Below are 21566 nucleotides of genomic sequence, written 5' to 3' on the forward strand. Positions count from 1 at the left end.
AGAGGCAAGAGAGTAAGAGGGTAAGAGATTAAGAGATTAAGAGAGAGAGGAGGGGGCAAGCAGCCCCTTTTATAGTGGATCAGGCCTACCTGGCTGTTGCCAGGTAACTGTGGGGAGGAGCATACCTGGCTGTTATCAGGTAACTGTGGAGGTGGAGTTTAGACAGAATACTAACAGTTGCCATGTTCCATCCTGAAGGCCAGCACGGGACAGAGGCAAGCTTTTCTTCTTAAAGTTAGTGAGGCCTTTGAAAGGATGCTCTGGGCAAAAACTGCTCTATTCCATGTAGACCCCAGCTGGGACCGCTATCACTGCCATGTCATCTGGCTTGTGTCTTTTTACTTTCCAGCAAGTTTAATCACCCCAACATTCTGAAGCAGTTGGGAGTCTGTCTGCTGGATGAACCCCAGTACATTATTCTGGAACTGATGGAAGGGGGAGACCTTCTAAGCTATCTGCGCAAAGCTCGGGGCACAACGGTAGGTAGGCGGTGTCGTCTGCAGTTTTGGCTTCCTAATGCAAATAGCTAGAACTTCCTGTTGATTTTCTTCAAGTTCAATGCACAGCAGCTTTAGCTGGTGGGAGAAACTCTGAAGGCAGCTATAAAAAGAAAGTGCACGTCTTCTTCATGTTAGATTAGGATAATTAGAACCCGGAGCTAATACCTGAGCCTGATTTTAGTACTTAATGAAAAAACAACCTCTTATAAATAGAAGGGCACGCCCACCCCAGCATAGGAATTACGTGGAATTACTCTGTTTATCCCCAAATTTATTTCCAATGTTAAAGTCTACTAACCTTTGCTGTTGGATGGATCTGCTGATCTTGATCTTGCTGGGATCAGGGATAGCTTGTCATCTTCAGGATGACAGAGCTATTTGGATTTTCTTTTTGCTCATTTTCCCTCTTTTATTGAAAGTAGATTTTTTTTCTCAAATTGTATATCCTGATTACAGTTTCCCCTCCCTCTATTCCCCCCAAGTTCTTCCCTTACTCCCCTCTCCCAGATCCGCTCTCTTTCTGTCTCTCATTAGAAAACAAACAGGTGTCTAAGGTATTATGATATGATATGATATGATATAATAAGATAAAAACTATCAGGAAAGAACTGGACAAAACAAACAGAAGGAAAAGAGTCCTATTGACCATTCCTACTCCCCACTGACCCAATGGCACGAGAATCATTCAGAGACCCAAATTCAGTAATCCCATTTAAAAAAATTCTACATGCAAATGATCTATAGTGTGAAAAGTGATAAACAGACTATATGAGACAAGGAATTTCCGAAGATGCAGATGCCCTCAGTAGACATTGGAGGCTTCCTGTTGCCTATTCTCTCTCCATCACTTACTGTTAGTCTGTTTCTCCAGTGAGGCTCCCTTAAAGGAGACTTTGATTTTCAAGCAGTTATCAATTGGAGATAGCTTCTGGGTTAAGGATAGAGGGATATGTCTACTTCCCCTTTCAGCTCTAGGGCCTCCATCTGATGCAGATCCATGCAGGCCCTGTGCATGCTGCTATGGTCTCTGTGACTTCATGTGTGCATCAGTCCTGTTGATTTAGAGGTCTTGTTTCTTGGTGACCTCTAACGAGATCTAAAACTTATTTTGGGTGAAGCCGAACTCTTGACTTTATGCATCCTCTGTCATTCCATCTACCCAGTGTTCTGTTTGCTCTCCTCCCCCAGACATCTACCCCTAAAACCCTGCTCTCCAAGTCTCTTGATGGTTCCAGGTCATCCACCTGTCTCCAGTGCTCGGCACACTGTAGATCCAGGAACTATTCTGGCATGCTGGATGAAGCTAGGAAATCACCTTTCTGCAGGATCATACTTTATACCTTGGATGAGAAGACAAGAGGCAAAGCACTGAAATTTAAAGCTATAGAGTTAAAACACTCATTTTCTTTTTAAAGCACCATATGGCTAAGCAGAATATGTAGCAAGGTGAATAGTGTAAAAACCAGGAGGCTGTGCACAGTTTCATACACACTTCCAAGCCTGCAGATGTCTCTTGGTACTTGCCTGTTTTCTCCAGTGCTCTGATTATGCTGGTGCCTAGTGTCTTTTCAGTTTGAAGGGAAATCTATGCACTTTCTAAGATGGAAGAGACTTTAACATAGACTTCCTCACACACCTGCCTCACCACACACAGGAGGGGTTTTTCCTCATTCTCCAGTGGTTACTGGACTTTCCCAGTTATCAGTATCCGTGTTTGCATCTGTGTGAGGTTTCATCATTGCATGCAGCTGAGTGAGCCAAGTATCATGACTGGAGAGCTTTATTTCATTCTCCTCATCTGTGGGCTAGTTTCTACGCACTATGTGGTGTTTTCCTTGTCATTTGCTTTTTTTCTATTTACTCTCTGATGGAGTTATATAACTTAGAATGATGACTGAGCGCTTCAGTTTATTTCTTGAACACTTCCTTCCTGGAGTCATTGCAGATGCGTGCTCCAGGATAGCCATAGTTCGCTATCCTGGGACTTATCATACTCATTATGGAAAACAAGATGCTGTTGGGTGCTGTGTCCCATATGACAATACCACACATGCTCCATCCCTTTGTGATTATTCCTTTGTGACCAGTCATCTTCATATATGAGTACTCAAAAGCACTATGCTAGAACCAGCAGCTTGGATCACTTTCTTGTTTCTTGTTGCTGGGGTGGCAGCATAAATATTAACAGCAGCGAGGCCCAGAAATGGTTGCTTAGCTTTTCACTCTGGGACAGTAGCACTGTTACCCATGAATTGAAGCATTGAATCAAACACTTCCTATTTTATTTTATTTTTTTTTTAAGTTTTGATTTTCTAGGATCATACTGAGATGGAAAAGCATGAAAACAATTATGTAAAAGTAAACCTGATGCTTTCCAAATGTAGTCAAATTTGTCTACTTCTCTTTGGGTTGTAATGGAAGAACAGTGGAGATTGTGACTTTTACTCTAAAGGAACTTTTCACATGGCATTTTATTAATAAATAGCGTATGGGAAATTTCAAAGTCCTTGCAGGTAGGCCATAGTTACACATTGTCTGTGTCTTTCTATGTCATTCATGTAAGGGAGAAAACAGGAAAAGCAATTAGCATGGAATACATTGCTGGAGCATGGAGGAAGGAGTGTAATTTCCCATTGGGAAAAGCTGAGGTAGCTTACCTGGAAGACTTAGTATGTTTTGGACAAAACTAAGGAAGAATATGTAAGTTTAGCAAACATTTCTTCATTGAATGATGAACATTTGCAGGGATAGACCTTGATTAAGCTTTAATATGGCTAGAGAGTTCAGCAAGACACAAGTGGCAGGTGATGGTAGCATCTAATGTTAAGGGGGCCAAATATGGGGTGAAGGGGTAACCCAGCTTGTTATAAGGGATAAGAGACATGGTTAAGGATTCAGGCAGGCAGCATTATGGAAATTGTATTAGAAGAGTAGTCATAACCAACATGAAGTTTAAGAGAGTCATAACGTGTTTACAAGTAAAGTGGGGTTTGCCCATAGTATTCTGTTCACACAATAGCTAGTCAGCCAGTCAGGATATCTGACAGGATTAAGACATAGGCCATGACATAAGAACCTAGTACCATGACATAAGGACCTGATTTAGAAGGGGTATCACTATGTCCTTGCTATATATAGGCTATTACTTATCTTATTTTCAATCTTGAAAGGTCAGTTGTACTAAATTTATTTTATATATAAGAAAATTGTCTTCTTAATTAATTTAAGCAAATTCAAGGAATTAGTAGTAGAACTATATTTCAAATCTACAGATATAGCATTCGTATATTTCCCCCTTGAGCTTTTGTAATCCAAATAAATATTCCTTTAGGACAGCAGGATATAGTTGGTGAGTGAACCATGGGTAGAAAGGAGCCATGGGGCCATGATGGCATTCTGTCCTAGAATATGAAGATGACCTCCACTTCTGTGACATGAGCAAAGCAGTGGGGCAGCACTTGACAGCACCTTTGCACAAGTAATTGACAGAATGTAAGATCATGTGGGGTTGGGAGTCATTGAGATGCTAAGTGAAGGTTGTGGGCACTATCAAGAGTAGGGGTCTATTCTAGCGAGGAAAGAATAGTTTGGAGAAGAGAGGGGGGTTAAAAAACACAGAGCAGATGTAAGGAAGGGCAAACAGTTGAAAAAACTAAAGTGCAGCTTCTGAGAGGAGAAGCAAAGGGAAAATTAATGGGCATATAGAGTCTGATGCAGCCTGGGGCTGCCATGAGGCTGTGCCCAACATCTGATAATCCGGTTCTACAGGAAGTGAGGCACAACCAGGGAGTTAATGAAAAGACAAGAGGCTGGACACATGGGAAGTCTTTGGATGCAACAGATTAGGGATGATAAAGGCCTGGACCAAGGTAATTGCAGGGATATGGAAAGGCTCAATGTATGACCATGGCCTCCAGGCAGCAACTTGGAATTTTCTCCATCTGCTACTAATAAAAATTTTGACTGGCTTTTGTTTTCCACTAGAATTCCTTGCAATGAGTATAAGCTTGTCTACACTTGTGCTGGCTCTTATAGATAAAAAGTAGTCTAGAAAGATAATATTACTAACAATTTACATGGGGGGGGGTCTTATGAAGAACAATCCTATTGTCCTGACTAAAACAATCAAAAGGCATGAAACCAATCATTAACCTAGCCAACACGGGTTATTATTTTTAACCGTTTGTTGATAATTCTATAAGTTCAGACACTTTAATTTATTAAGTACTTATTGTATGTTAGCAATATTATATGTCTTATTTTAAATCTTGAAGACACCGTTGTACTAGGCCCATTTTACATACAAGAAAAGTGCTTAATCAATAAGAAAACTCACCTATTGGTGGCAGAACTAGATTTCAAATTTATAAACATAGCTTGCTACCATGTATGTTTGTATGTTTTCCTCTTGAGTTCTTGTAACCATAACAAAATTTCTTTAGCACATCATACACTCGTGTACATAGTCACATATGCATATGTATTCATATGTATTCATACATTTGTGTATGGACTTTGTGACAGGCAGAAAATTACATATAATGTTTCCTCTATCTCTTATAGTTTCATGGTCCTTCACTCACCTTGGTTGACCTTGTAGAGCTGTGTGTAGATATTTCAAAAGGCTGTGTCTACTTGGAGCAGATGCACTTCATTCACAGGTACAATGAAATTCTGGAAACAAGATTATTGGGTAGTCACATGACAACCATGTGTAGTTTGGGTAGCCTACACTAGAGAGTTAAACACATCCATTACTTCAGAGTGCCAGCATTATTGTAAAGGGTCTCTGTACTAGTTACTTTTCTCATTGCTATGAGAAAAGCAATGTGCAACAAATGTAACTTGAGGAAGAGAGGGAAGGCTTATTTTACTTATATTTTGAGAGAACAGTCCATCATGTTACGGGAGTCATGGCAGCAGGAGTGTGTGGTGACTGGTCACATTGAATCTGTACTCAGGAAGCAGAAGGAAATAAATGCTGGTCCTTCCATGGCTTTCCCATTTTATTTAATCTGGGACCATACCCTATAGCTGTCCACAATTAGAGTGGACAACTAACCCAATATGGAAACTTCTTTACAGACATGCCCAGAGATCTATTTCCTAAGTGAGTCTGGATCTTTTTAAATTGTCAATCAATATTAATCACCAGGTATCTCTCTTCTTTCCAGACCTTCTAGCCTTGTGTGATCTCTGGAATACTTGTTTATTATTATCAAATGTAACTTCTACTTTAGGGATCTGGCAGCTCGGAATTGCCTTGTATCAGTGAGAGACTATACCAGTCCTCGGATAGTCAAGATTGGTGACTTTGGATTGGCAAGGGAAATATATAAAAACGATTATTATAGAAAGAGAGGGGAAGGCCTGCTTCCTGTTCGGTGGATGGCTCCTGAAAATTTGATGGACGGAATCTTCACTTCTCAGTCTGATGTATGGTGAGCTAAATTGGACACAGAATAATGAGGGCAAAAACTTAAATATCTGCATGTCTATTTTAAATTGTATTTTATTTAGTTTCTCTCTCTCTCTCTCTCTCTCTCTGTCTCTCTCTCTCTTCTGTCCTCTATCTCTTTGATATGTGTATATGCGTTGTAGGGATCTCTCTCTGTGTGTCTCTGTCTCTCTCTGATATTTGTATATATGTGTGTAGGAATCTCTCTCTCACACACATACACACATAGGTGTATGTGTGTGTGTGTGTAGGAAAATTTAGTGACTCACCTGAACCTAGTGGTCCAGGATAACTATTATAGATCTTAGATCCTTTGCACCCCTCTCTCAATTCTTTCATCATCAATCTTAAAATTCTATATGAAATAGACTCATTTATTTCAAGCATTTTGCTATTCACCAAAGGTGTATATATTTGCAGCTATGGTGTATACAAAGGTTTCATATTGGCAGAAATGGTACATATCCATAATGTTCATGTGCCCCCAATACCCCCCTGCAGCGGATGTCATCACTAGTTTATAAATAGACTTGAAATCATGGATCATGAAAACATGTCGGACACTGGGAAAGTTGGTTTTGATTATTTGAGTTTTGCTTGTTGGTTCCCCGCTTTTGATTCGAGCTGCTAAAAAGTTTGTCGATTTGTTCAGTGAATTTTAAGCCATAGGAGAAATTGTATGGGAGAAACTTTATCCTTAGCAACCTGTTTTCATTTATGATTCTTCTCCATGTTTGTCATCATTTCATCTTCTTCAGATTTAGGTTGGGGGAGGAAATGGTGACAAGCTCTCCTGCTCTCCTCCATGCTTGTCTGCTTGTGCTTTTTGTGTGCTTGTATCTCTGTGAACATGTGCTCCTGTGCTGCACGGAGCTCTGGCTCTTTGTATCTGTGCTACCATGCCAAGCCTTTTTTTTATCATCTTTGAAATGTGGTTCATCCACAGAGTCTTTCTTGTTCTACTTTTTCTTAATATTAACCTCCTTTTAAGTCTCCTATTTGCTTTTTATAAGGCCAATAATGCCAATCACAAAGTAGCCCCCATAGCCTCAGGAATAATGATGTTGGAGAAGCTACTGTAAACCTGATGTTTGTAATAAATATAATTAAAGGGAACCCTTTAACATCCTAGGTCCTTTGGAATTTTGGTTTGGGAGATTTTAACTCTTGGTCATCAACCTTATCCAGCGCATTCCAACCTTGATGTTTTAAACTATGTGCAAGCAGGAGGGAGACTGGAGCCACCAAGAAATTGTCCTGATGATCTGTAAGTTAATTATGTTAACGTAAGCACCCCCAAAACAGAAACATGTGCATATGCAGTCTTAGGGCTCCCTGGTATGGCTTGTTAAAAGAAAACCTGGGATTTATATATTTGTACATCCCACATAAAATATAAACTGAGGGTGGAATTTGATTTAGTCAATACATTATGGTTTTTTAAAAATATATACATGTTGAATTTTACTTCAATACAAAATCTTGAAGAGTAGAATATATTTGTAGTCATAGTAAGTAAATTCAAATAAATATCTCTCTCTCCATGTGTGTGCATGTGTGTGTGTATATATAGTTCTTCATTTTACTTTGAGAATCTTTATTTGCATACTATCTTAATCTTTGCCTTAAAATAGTGTATTACATAAAAATATATTAGTTAAAAGTTCAATTGTGTTTTTGATGTAGCTTATACTGATCAATGGGATACAGTACTAAAAATTGTATAGACATATTTGTTTATACACTTAACACAAAATTACTGTGATATACAGTAATACACAACTATATATAATGTTGTACCACACAATAACTTGGTCAAACTAATCCTGGCCACTATTGAGTTCTAACAGTAACCCCTCAAGTGCGAGTGATTTGAGCTTAATTACAAAATAAAAACAATTCAGCTATGCTGAATACACATTCACTTCCCAATATCAACAGAAATATCTGGCCATGTAACTTTTTCTAAGGGGTGTTTTACCCAAAATGTTTATAAAAAAACAAACAAACAAAAACCCCCAATAAATAATGAGGAAGTATTACACATACACCTGCTAAGCCAAACATCACGTGTGTACAGAGGTCTTTATGCCAGGGCCACAGCTCTTGTGCATCTTGGAATGTACTCTGGATGAGATGGTAGAGGCAGCAGTCAGATGGCCAGCCAGCACGTAATAAAGTGCTAAACTGTGTGGTACAGACAAATGCAAAAGGAATTAGCAGTATGCGGATGCACACCATGGCTGCACTGCCTTGACTGCACTGTGTTATTTTGAGGACTATTTAGACGTGAGCCAAAGAATGATTCAGAGCTGGGCACCTTGGTTGGCTGTTGTACTGGGGAGTGTTTCTGCATTATTTCAATCTTCCAGCTAAAAGATATAATTTATCACAAGTGGCTGATTCAGCCTTGCAACCTTTCAGACATGTACACAACCAGGCCACATTTGATAGCAGCACCTTAAACTGAATCCTGAGTCTTTTGGGGGGGACAATGGGAAAAAAATCTTTAACTTAAAGAAATTATGCCAGACATTTAATTTAGGACTAGAGGGGAGAAAATAAGTATGTCCAAACATGTAATACATTTTAATTACACAGTTGGAAAACTAATCACTATTTTCTACCTCCTACTCATATCTCAAACACTCAGAAATTCATTCTAGAATTTTAATTACACAATGTGTTCCTTATGCTCTTATAATTGTGTCTTTCATGTCATTACCTTCCACCAGGAGGATGCAACATGACTCATAATAATCATGCAATACTTTTGAATAGGCTTTTAAGAAATGGATTATTGAATTATACTTTTTCCCTGTGTTCATTTATTTTTGTATGATGGAGCTGAGGGCAAGTTGATTTGTTGTATCTCAGATTTTGCTATATTCAAAGGTATTAAAATTCAGGAGGGGGAATAAGTAATAGAATGCTTTTATTAGGAGTCTGGGGAGAGGATGACATTTTGTATATTCTCAGTAGAATGCAATATTAAACTATTTTTTTTCCTTTTTAAAAATCAAAACCAGATTTTTTTTTCATATGACATATTCTGGTTATGGTTACCCTTCCCCAACTCCTCCCAGATTATTTCCAACTCCCCACCCATCAAAATCCATATCTGTTTTGATTTCTCTCATTAGAAACAGACAGCTAAAAGATGTCGTAATGAAATAAGACAAAATAAAAACAAACTAAACAGATTCGGCCAAAAGAAATGCACACGAAGTAGCCTTCAACGAAAAGCACAAGAGACACAAATCGACGCAGAGGCACACACACAACACATACAGATTTCTCATAGAAACCATCCTATATAGGCAAAAGACCTGTAGGGTAAGAAAAAAAAAAAGGCCAAAACAAAGCATTATTGGAAAAAGTAAAAACAAATAATCAAAACCCTCCAAAAATACCATTGAATGTTGATGTACTTTTTATATATACTTTCCTGAAACCAAGATTGCTCATTGGTGGTTTTGAGATTAATTTGAACATCATTTAAAAAGTGAGCAATAGTTCCAACTTCATGACTCTGCAGAACCCTGGGAAGAGTTCAGAGCCACCACAGAAACAAGCTGTACTGGGAAGCAGAGCCCTCGTGCCATTCAATCTGGCCATGGCCTTAAGTTGTCATGATAAAGATTAACTACTCTCCTTGGAGCCCAGGAGGAACTAAGTTTTATTTGAAGTGCGGCTCTGAGATCACAGGCCCAGCTTAGAGGCTGAAAGTCTGTGCTGAGCCACATTGCACCTTCCACTCACCACCTAAATACTCAGCACCTGGATAATTCCTGGGGCAGGTGAGCTCTGATACCCCGCTCTCCTCAGCTATTGCTGGAATGTGGAGTTCAGAGCACTCCTGTACTCTGTTTGGAGGCTCAGGTGTACAGAGGAAAGCCCAGTCAATGGTGTTCTCTCTAGACTTTACTGTGAACAACCACCACACCATTTCTGTGAAGAAATAGGATCAAAGGGAAATTCTGCTGTAAGCAAGAGCTTTTTGGGGCCCTGAGATGGACACATCACAATGGCAGACTTGTTGCAGAGACCCTCAGATGTAGGACATAACAATGGCAGGCTGGGGAGTTGTAACGTTATTTTAACGCTTAAAAATATTCAGCTCAATTATAAGTCTCTCTGGGATTGGACACAATGAAAAGAGGGATTCTTGAACTTTGTATTTTATGTGTTTTATTTAAATAGTTACAGACACTTGCCTGCTTAAATGTAAAAGATGCTGACATTTTCCTCTGTTGAACTTCAATGACTTTGTGAATCCAAGGACTGTAATATGCATGAAGAGTAATACTGAACACAACTAACGAGTCTCATGCTATTTTGGAACAAAACAAAACAAAAGCAAAGATGTAAAGAAGATCAAAGGATCACATTAGTGAGTGGAGGGATTTGAAGCCCAATACGTAGCCAAATGAATTACTCCAAGTATAGCGGGTTCTCTCCTAGAATTAGAACAAGCATCCCACACAAATTTAGACAAACCCAAGAAATAGCAAATGCATCTAGGATAATGCACTTGGGTATTTGTCACTGTGCCTTTAGAGGTATGTAATGTACAGTACTAAGCACTGACGTGAACATTGGAAAGAAGACACCCCCAGCTGCAGCTGTAATTGTTAATTTACTTGAAAGACCTGAGTAAAGCTTTCTTAGGATTATTAAATTCTTAAAAGCCTCTTCATTTCATCCCCTTGCCAGTTTATTGCTTGCTATTCGAGCCTACATTCTTTACTTTTAGATGTTGCAGCTTTATGTAACTCCTCTCTCCTCAGTCTATGTCTGTTTCCAACTCCCAGGACAGACGGTTCTTGTATATCATGTTTTGGCCTCTAGAAGGTTAAGACTGATGACTAAGGCAAGTTAAAAGCCTTCCTAGATAAAAACACTGAGCATACCTATGTAAAGAAATCATGTATATATAAAATAAGAGGCACCACTTCTGGAGGGCAGAGTAGGTGTGTGGGTGATGGGCAGTAAGTATCAGCCCTGGGGATGGCTGCCTTGACTCTCTTCTCTCTTCTTCCTCTTCCTTCCACGCCTCCAAGTAGTGTCCATTAAATAGGTTGCAGATAGGATAAAACTTTGTAACTGAAGTGTGATGGCTTGACATATTTTGTCAGAATCTAGGCAATCATCTCTATTCTCAGAAATGCTGCCTCAAGAATCACTTCATTTTCTCATCTTAATTCTTAAGAAAATGTCTAGATTAGCCATCCAGATTATATTTTAATTATGCCTTAGGATCCACAGTCTGCTATCAATTATAATCTTACCTGTAATGCTCTAGCTGTGAAATGGATGGGTCAGCTCTGCACCTAAAAGGCACAGATTATAAACGGGCAGAGGAGGTGATAGATTTTGTCATTCATTTTTTAAAATCAGATATGATTCTAACAAAGTAAAAATAAAGAGAAGTCTGGCATTTTGTAGCCAGACCATCCATCCCTTGAAGGCACCAGAACAGTCCATAGAAAACATCGAATGTTGTTTTCTCAGAATACCTTGACACTTAGCACTAATGTGGATTTGACCTATATATCTAGAAATGAAAGAAATTCAAGTGGAGTTTTTATTGTACTGTATTCAAGACTGCATTGTAGTTCCTAAAATAGATAAATACAATACCTATAATGACTTGCGGGTGATTGCCGTCTAGTGCTTGAATATAATTCTGTTCCAGTCTCATTGTCAATGACTTAGTCCAAATTATAATATTTCTTAGCCTTTGGCCAGTAGCTTCCACCTGACTCCTGTACAATCCAATTGCCGCCTGTCAGCTAGAATGGTTCTTTAAAGGTGCAGAGTGTATACCTTAAGACCTCCGATAGCTCCTCTTGGTTTGCGAGACTTGCAGGATCCTGCTTTCCCTTCTAATGGCATTTCATTCTTCCACCTCCAACCTTTCTTACCTTCTTGCAGATTTTAAAATGTGCCCAGATCTTTCCAAATGTAGGGCTTTGCACATGCCATCTTGTATTGCCTGACTTCTGCACATACCCTGATCCAATGATTAGCATGTTCTCTCCCTACACGTTCACAGGCTTAAGTGGCACCTGTGCAGAAGGGCCCCTCTTTCTGTGAGAAACTCACCAGAAATATTCCCATCCACTAGAACATGTGTTTGCTTTCTTTTGTACCTTTTGAAGCACATAACACAATTTGAATTACATAAATTTTCTATTGATGTAGTAGTGCTAATACTTTTAAATATTTCCCAGTTTATATTTATTTATCCATCCCTCTGTGAAAATCAAAAAAAAAAAAAAAAGAAAAGAAAAGAAAAGAAAAGAAAAGAAAAAAGAAAGCATGTACTTGGTCGTACTGTCTTCTAGACATGACGGGGAAGCTGCAACCATGGAATCTTAACAATACCCTTGCCTAAACAGGAACTGCTCAATTTGATTTCTGAACATGGACTGGAAAGTTTTCTAAGGTCCTACCCCTAGATGAAGAGCTACAGGAATCAACAGCTGGTGAGAGAGAGTCAGCTTTTTCTAGGAATGAGCACCTTAGCCTCAAATGGTCAGCCATAAACACACACACACACACACCCACGACGCTAAATGAACTCCATAGGTACATGTATGTATACATGTGTGTAACAATAAAATTTTAAAATAGTTATTAAAATTGTATTGCATATAATAAAATGTTATTGTGTGTAATAAAACAATAATTTAAATTTAAAATAAAACTTTAAAAAGAAAAGTTTATAAAATTGTTGAGAAGGAGTGGGGAGCATGGGAGGGGCTGGAGAAGGGATGGAAATGGTGTATACATGGTACTCATGTATGAAATTCTCAAAAATAATTAGATGTTTGAAAAGTTTGTAGCTCAGAAAACCAGTGATGGAGGTGGCAGAGCTGACCAGACACTTAGACTCTTATTAATGTATTAACATATAAAATACCAGTCTGAGCCACTGAAACAATGTTAACTATTACACTGTTAAAGAAATGAGCAGAAGCTTCGTTGCTTGTAAGTTTTGGACTAATGTGGGAAGAAGAGAACTTCATAGAACTTCAAGGCCAGGAACAACACTGCTGCCTTCACCTTTGCGGGGATGACCCAGAGAGCATTGAACAAATGATCCCCCACTTTGATACGGGAAGACTGATCTTTGTTAAGAAGGTAGAATGGCGGCATACCAGACAGAAAAATCAAGTTTGCACTTCCAGACTTCCTTTGCTTCTCATATGCTGTGAACTCTTTGTTCAGAGTTAGATATTTACACAGATAGCCTCATGTGGGGCTCCAGCAGAAACAAGTGTGGTTTTCCTGATATTTGTCTACAGTTCCAAGTTATAACAGAGTCATAGAGAAGCCCAAGCCTAGAGACAACAGACATCTTGCTCAAGGAAGAGGATCCCTGAGACCCAGCAGAGCTACCAGAGAGTCTGTTGTGGATGTAGGATGGATGATCAGTTCTGGAGGCTAGGAAAGATCACTCATGGTGGCGGTACACACCAATACACAGACCTCTTTCTTCCCTGGCAGATACCATGATACTATGTGGAAAGAAGGGTGGGACTAGCTCAGAAATGAGACAAGCTAAATTATTATAGAAAAATGTGACCATTATTTAAAAAGATGTTTTAGAGTGGTGAACTGAATTAGATCATATAGGACATTATCTTAAGCTATTATTTTCTTTTAGGTGGGAACTCTGTAAAAGATCTAATTAGAGATAATATTTAGAGAGTTACCTCTCCCACCCCCATTCATTTGATTTGCAGTGTGATAAATTGTCACTCTTTTTCATTTACCACACATGTCACCTATGAAGACAAAAGCCCTACTTGTGGAAACCCTAGCTCCAAATGTTATGCTGGTGTAAAACAAGTGTCTAATAAACCTACAGTGAGTCAATGGATGCATGCTGTTGAGTGCTGTATGGGAAAGGCAATTCAGTCAACCTGCTACGTATGTCTGGTGAACTGAGAATGTCCGAATTATTCTTTGAAGTATATGAGGAAATAATCCTGAGCTCAAATCTGGGTTCCTTCTCTCATTCTGCTACTGGACATCTATTTAGCCTGTAACGAACCTTAGATTTTGTTATGTTGTTCTGTGAAGTTAAAAAAACAACCCCCATGCTTCTTCAACAGTTTTTCCTTGATCTGCTAAATAAACATTCCTGAGCGTCCATATACCCATCTGTTAACTTAGATTGACTACCACTGAGATAATGTCAACATTTGTATTAAACATGGGGAGCTGGATACAACTCTGGCTCTCTAACATGTCCTTTCTGGGACTATCAGTTGCAACATTGTGTCATCATGTACTTTCTCATCTTTATCCATATGTCCAGGTGGAATTTAATGTCCCAATGCTGGGCTCAAGAACCTGACCAAAGACCCACTTTTCATAACATTCAAGATCAGCTTCAGTTCTTCAGAAATGTTTCCTTAAACAATGTTTCTCACTGTGGAGAAGCAGCTTCTGCCAGGGGAGTCATCAACAAAGGCTTTGAAGGTGAGATTGCTTCTGTAGAATTTTCTCCCCAGTGTTACAATGTTTTTCCCAAGGTTACAATGGAATCTACATAGCAGGTACTTTAGAGTAGGTAATAATAATAATAATAATAATAATAATAATAATACGCTGGCATCATCATTATGCTGTTTGTTGTGAACCTCTTTGGAAAATGCCTTGTATTGTGTTTTAAAATTAAAGAAAGAGATTATACTAAGGTAGTAAAAAGGAAAGTTTGTATGCTGGGCTGTTTCCCTTCTGTCTGTTCATGGCCTCCCTACCTTTCATCAGTTGTATTTCAACTGCAGAGTTGAGTTTAGATAATTATAGACTTTCTGTTTATGGCACATTATCATCATTGGTCTCTGCAGGGCTTCTGCCTTATTTTGTTTATCTCTTTAGTCCGTTTGTCTCCATATTCTTCTCTGGTTCTACTTCCTCCATTCACCACCCCCACCTCCTGCCAAGCAGCCATTCTAATTACTTTAATGAACATCTTTCTATTTGTATGTTTTCCGAAAAATATGGAGTTTGGTATGCATGAATGTGAGGGACTGGCACTACAAGTTGGTGGGCATAATAGGAGATAACAGAAAAGGAAGGAAAACCCCAAGGTAGTGTTGTCATGGAAACCCAAAGTACAATGAGCAGCTAGTGAAGGATTGAGTGGGTGAATTCTACAAAAATAGCCACTCTTCCAGAACTTACAGTTGATCTGTATTTTATTATTTATTTAATTATTCTAAATTTTTTTTTGAGACAGGGCTTTATATAGCTCAAGCTGGCCTCACACTCTCTATGTAACTGAGGATGGCTTCTGCCTTAATTAGGGTTTCTATTGCTGTGAAGAGCCACTATGACTATGGCAACTCTTATTTTAAAAAATGTATTTAATTGGGTCTGGCTTGCAGTTCAAAGGTTTAGTCCATTGTCATCATGATGGGGATGATGGCAGCATGCAGGCAGATATGGTGCTAAAAAAGTAGCTGAAAGTCTGTATCAGATCCAAAGGCGGCAGGGAGAGAACTGTCACACTAGGCTTGAGCATCTGAGACCTCACAGCCCAACCTCTGGAGACATACCTCCTTCAACAAAGCCATACCTCCTAAAAGTGCCACTCACTATGGCCCTATGGGGGCCATTTTCACTAAAAACCACCACAACTTTGAATTAGAAACCTTCTTACCGCACTGCAAAAGTGCTAAGATTAGAAGTGTGATGGGCTCTACTTGCAATATATTTAAAAAAATTTATGATCAGGCTAGCCCTTCTTGTCCTGGGAATATTTTATTCCTGCCCATTGTGTTAAAGCTTATCTTTAACAACATCAACATGTTGGCAGCTATGGCTTAAGCTTGAAAGTGGACCCCCAGACAGAGTTATTAAATCAACAGGCTGGCAAGCCAAGGACAGGTAAGATTCTGCACAGAGCCTTACCAACCTAAGACATAAGTGCATTGCCTTTGATAATGCATATTCTATGATGGGTAAAAAAGGCTTTCTTGTCAGAATGACCTAACACAGGCTCAGTCTTGTTAACAAAATAAAAAGGGGGGAGAGATGGAGAACCTTTGGGGCTGCTTAGCAAGAAGCTGACATGGGCCAAGGACAAGGAAATGGGCTGCTTGACAGGAATATGACATTGGCCAAGGACAAGGAAGTAGGCTTCAAGCAGGAATCTGACATTAGGCTAGAACAAAGAAGTAATCTCAGGCAGGAATCTAAATATTAGGCCAGAACAAAGAAGTAGTTTCAGACAGGATTCTAAATTTTAGGCTAGAACAAGGAAGTAGGCTTCAGACATGAAAATGACCTTGGGCTAGGATAGAGAAGTTGGCTCAGATACTTTAGTCATCCTGATCAGCCTTTAGAAACAGTGACCACGGGAGTGTTCATGTAACTGGGCTTAATGCCTTGCTTTTTCTTTGACTATTTGTGTTTATTGCATTGCTTGTTCCCTGACTATTTGCATCTATTATATTGCTAGACCCTCAACCTAGAACTGACCTTATTACATTCATGTAATCAAAATGGTATAAAAGCATAAAGGAAGAGGGGGTATAGGATAGGGGTTTCTAGGGAGGGGAAACGGGGAAAAAGGATGACATCTGTAATGTAAATAAATAAAATATCCAATAAATAATTTATGTTTTTTACTCATGGAATCTTTCCTACCAGGTGTGATATATATATATATATATATATATATATATATATATATATATATATATATCACAGAGGATGCTTCAGTAGGCCTGAGAGGTTATCTTTTTCTAAGGCTCTAATAGAAATTTCCACAGACCTATTAACAGTTAACCTGTGAGGCTAAGAGAGGAAACAAATGATGCTGACATCAAAGTATCTTCACACACGCTTAGGGTTGTGCCTCAACAAAGGGCTGTATAGCCAAGGAGAACAGACGAGCTTATTCTGACTGCTTGCTAGAAATCACGCATCATTTTGGTTTGATTATACCCAATAGATTTGAATACTAGATGTTGTCAGAGATGGTTGAAATTCTAAATATGAGCAATAAAGTCCAATGTAGGGGCCAATTTCTAAAATCCCAGCACTTAGTAGGCAGAGATCTTATCACAGTTTAAAAGGCAACTGCATCTACATAGGGGGTTCCAGGAAAGCCAGACCTTGTTTCCAAAAAACAAAATGAAACAAATAAATATCATTAACAAAATCAGAGTAGACAGTGGACATAAGCATGCAGAATAATAAGGCAGGAATCATTAACAGACAAACTATAATGATCTAAAGAGTAATCTGGACTGATAGAAATCTAACTGTAGTAAAAGAGAAATAATTTTTCTGCTGTTTGAAGTTAAGGAACGGAAAGAAGTTCAGAACCACTAGAATCTTTGACGCCCAAGATTATGATTGAAGAAAAGAGGCAGGAATGAGAGAAGAAACCCAGTGAAGAGTGAGGTTTGCATATTTGCAAAACTGTAAATGCTGAAGCAGTTTCTGTAAGGCAAACTGAACATAATCATTATTTACAATATGAGAGAAGTAATTTGTTACTTTGCAGACTAATGAGTGTACTTAACACAGCGTCAAAGGTGTCTGTCTTTAAGAAACCAACAAAGGCACTGGAAGGACTTTTTCCATTTTTTTTTTTTTTTTAATGAAGCACTGTAGGATTACAGCAATAATAGCAGCAATGCCATGTCTATGCTCTGGTTCTGGTTCTACTGATCAAATGGGGGGAAGGAGGTTGGAAGGGGAGGTGGGAACAAGAGAGAGAGAGAGAGAGAGAGAGAGAGAGAGAGAGAGAGAGAGAGAGAGAGAGAGAAATTAGTAACGTATCTGGGCACCTAGTAAAAATATCCCAGTGACTTCATCCCAACATTTGTGTAAACATCACCTCACCAGCTCAAAGAGTTCTACAGGAAACAAATCGCAATGCCCTGTGCTGTTCTAAACATAGCCAGTCAGCCGGCATATGTCTCGCCTCTAAATACCCTGTCTTACTCGGAAGTTTTTATTTTAATATTTCCCTCCCAAAGAGGTTCCTGAGTGCCTGCCACCTTTGTTCAGAATATTTGTCTTAGTTTTGATCTGTAGGTTTTTGTGGTGAATACTTTTTGAAAAGAAGTATCAAAACAACCTTCTCCATCACCACCATCGCTCCAGAGCTCTTTATGCAACAAGATGTATTAATTGCTAAAAGCTTGCCAGGGTCAAGTTACTAAATATTGCTGCCAGCTCTCTGAACCAATGAAGTAGGTAGTTAATGGTTTTTCTTAGGCACACAGAAGTATAATTTGCAAAAAGAAATTTATTTGTTTCATATGACTAATTTTTTTTTATTCTCTCAAACTCATCAAAGCAAAAATAATTAAAGTTATGCTTGGTGGAAGCACTCCAACACACTGTTGAATGGATTAAATGGATGTCAGTGAAACAGCTAAGAAGAGTGGAGAGCTGCAAACTGTAGAGTTACCCGTGTGGTTTCTCTAAGCCTTTTAAGACTGTCTTAATGAAGAGCAAGTCCACTGGAGCTGCTGAATGACTCAATGTTAAAGATATTATTTCTTGATGGTTTCTCTTGCTATTATTATAGATAGCAAGTTATTTTTTATGTCTGTAGTACATACTGGCAATACCCAGTTAGTAGAAATTGGGTTGTCCCTTGGTATTCAGAATTTAGGTATTAGGCAAAGTAGGCATCTCATCAAGGGTCCACTGTTCTTGCTGATTCTCACACAGCATGGAAATTGAAACCACCTCTCAGAGAGACACAACAGGACACAAACTCATTCTAGCTGGATGCCCTTAAGCATGTCACTGAACTCCTTCGTGCCTCATCTCCCTCATCTGTTAAATGCAGACAATAGCACTACCTAACCAATAGAAAAAAATGAGTTAACACATGACTATGGCTTAAAATATTGCTCAGTGCATAACTAGGGCTCTATAAGGGTTAACTTGAACAATACTCAAAATAACTACTACTATCCTTCATGTCACCATCCTCCTCCTCCTTTACCTTGCCACCCAACTTATCCAGGTGTGCATTCTTTCCCTTGTGTGCACTGTTGAAGGTGACCAGCCACATTGGAGTCCTGTTGTTACTTCACTGAGCACAAAGGCCTCTCAAGCCTTTTTCTGGTCTCTCTTCTGAATGCTGTTAGAATAACCATGCAGCTGAGCCAGCACAGGGATAAAGGAGGATGCAGGCCTAGTGGCACAGTCATGTTACCCCTGAATTTGGGAGGAGGCTGATACAGAAGGGCTGTGAGGTCAAGTCTTACAGAACAACAGGGACATACTTTAGAGGTACATGACTCAGGGAGCATGCTTAAGGCCCTAGGTTCAAATCTCCTGTACTGTGGCAAAGAAGAAAAACAAAACAAAACAAAACAAAATGGAAGAGCTATGGACGGTGTTCTTATTTAATCTGTGTGTCTGCTAGAATCTTACCTCATTCATGGGTATTTTGTAACCGCTATTTAAAACAGCAGCTCATTTGCATGCTGTTATTAGGCCCTTTCTCTGCCCCACTGCTCTCCATTGTCTACTGGTTCACTGTCCATCTCTTTCCATCTGAATGTAAATTTTAAAGAGCAATGACTCTCTATTACAGATAAGCAGTGCATGCTTCACTCCTGGTAGACTGTATATCTTATATATTACCTTAACAAGCAATGCCTGGCGTGGGGCTTCTAACTTTCATCACAAGGCAGTGACCTGCTTCATCTGTTTCTCATGTATGCAGTATCACACAATTTTATATAGTCTTTTATGTAATTACACATCAGCACCTACAGTGACATGTCTACTTCTCTTCTAGAGAGCCATAGACTAAAGGACAGGGAACATGTGCTATTTACATTTGTTTTTGTAACATTTAGCTGTCTTCATAAGATAATGCCAAGCAAATTTTATATGTATATATAAAATATATATTATATAATATAATCATATATATATATATAATTTGCTTGGCATTATCTTTATTTTATATTTTATTTTATATTTTATATAAATATAATATATGATATAATATATCATATACCATATATATCATATATGACATATGTGATATATCATATATTATATATCATATATCATATGATATAGTATGATCATATATTATATAACATATAATATGATATATTAGATATATCATATGATATATATCATATATCATATATATTTAATATATTATATATTATATATTATATATGCATATACATACATATATCCCAGTTCATAAACACACACATATATGTATATATATGCATATATATTTATATATAATTACAAACAAAATAAGTTAGGCAGACACTGCAGTAACTTCTATACTCTCTCACAGGTGAAGATGATGAAGTGGTTGCTTTGAATTCAGATGACACGATGCCAGTGGCGTTGATGGAAACCAAAAACCAAGAAGGATTAAATTATATGGTGCCTGCCACAAAATGTAGCCAAGGTGAGGGAAGTTATGAGGGTCCTCTAGGCCCTAAGGAATCTGGGTTGCGTGATCTGAAGAAAGACAAGAAGCAACCACGGGCAGACAAAGACTTCTGCCAGGAACCACAGGTGGCTTTCAGCTCTCCTGGCCAGTCCGAAGGCCTGAATTATGCCTGTCTTGCTCACAGCAGACATGGAGATGTGTCTGAATAATAGTGTCTCGTAGGAAACACAGCACTGAGATCAACATCGCGTTAAGTTACTTGCAGAAAAGAATAAAGGTGTGGTGGCAGGCTAGACTCTGAATTGACACAGCGAAGTTTCTAAGTTCTGATCTTGGTTCCAACAGCCATTTGGTTTCATTCTTCGATCTCTTTACCAGTGATCTAACCTTCAGTGGATTATCAGAGAAACCTTTGTGTGTGTGGAATCCCAGGACAAATCTTAAGTCTGGGAAGAAATCATTACTGTCCCTCTCCACTGAAGCCCTTTCCTACGGAGCACTGCCCACCCTGCTGTGCAGTAAAACATCTTCCCAAACAGGTAGTGACAGGAATATGTTCATGCAAGGATGCAGATTGGAGTGCAGCAGGCGTCTGCTGAGGACCACCTGAACTGCAGATTACCTTAAAGAGGATGCAGGAAACAATTAGAGACACATACAGGAGGGGGCAGCCCGTGTGCCCTGAGAAATCATCTGTCATGCTATTATTCCAATAAAGTATTCCCTTTAATCATCACTGTAAACTCTTTTGTATTTTGGGAGCTTGGATGAACAGCTTAGGCATAGCAAAAAAAAAAAAAAAAAAAAAAAAAAAAAAAAAAAAAACGGGACCACAAAAACCTCTGGATCTTAACGTTTGACATTTTGTGGTCTTAAGGTGGCACAAAAATTCTCTTGTGATTTAAAAAATGATTTTTAATCTATTTTTTATTTTGTGTGTATGAGCGTTTGCCTGCCAGAAGGCACATGTACCACATGCCTGGTGTCCTCAGAGGCCTGAAGGGTGTGTTGGTGTTCCTGGAATTGGAGTTACAGATGGCTGTGCGCTGCCACAGTGGGTGATGGGAACTGACCTGCATTGCCCAGAAGAACAGACAGCTCACCTAACCACTGTCTTGTGATTTTTATGCCATCATGAAAACGAAACTAATGTAAGGAGTATTTTTGGGAGAAGGGCCTG

The 21566-nt window shown here is 38.8% G+C and overlaps 1 protein-coding gene across 2 annotated transcripts in view; it reads left to right on the forward strand.

Annotated features, from left to right (window-relative positions):
* The window catches only part of Ros1 (ROS proto-oncogene 1, receptor tyrosine kinase), a 112567-nt gene extending 91437 nt beyond the window's left edge, over positions 1 to 21130 (forward strand). Inside the window, exons 39-44 of one of the 2 annotated variants that reach the window (XM_034524422.2) lie at positions 350 to 479; positions 5064 to 5161; positions 5741 to 5941; positions 7091 to 7225; positions 14291 to 14454; positions 20285 to 21130. In XM_034524422.2, coding sequence (XP_034380313.1) covers positions 350 to 479; positions 5064 to 5161; positions 5741 to 5941; positions 7091 to 7225; positions 14291 to 14454; positions 20285 to 20595 — 1039 coding nt within the window. In that variant the 3' untranslated portion in view covers positions 20596 to 21130. Of the gene's footprint in view, positions 1 to 349; positions 480 to 5063; positions 5162 to 5740; positions 5942 to 7090; positions 7226 to 14290; positions 14455 to 20284 lie in introns of those variants that run through there. The other variant, XR_013105219.1, reaches the window with a different exon arrangement.
* The last annotated feature ends 436 nt before the right edge of the window (positions 21131 to 21566 follow it).

This window comes from Arvicanthis niloticus, chromosome 20 (genome assembly GCF_011762505.2).
Source record: "Arvicanthis niloticus isolate mArvNil1 chromosome 20, mArvNil1.pat.X, whole genome shotgun sequence".
Taxonomy (NCBI): Eukaryota; Metazoa; Chordata; class Mammalia; order Rodentia; family Muridae; genus Arvicanthis; species Arvicanthis niloticus.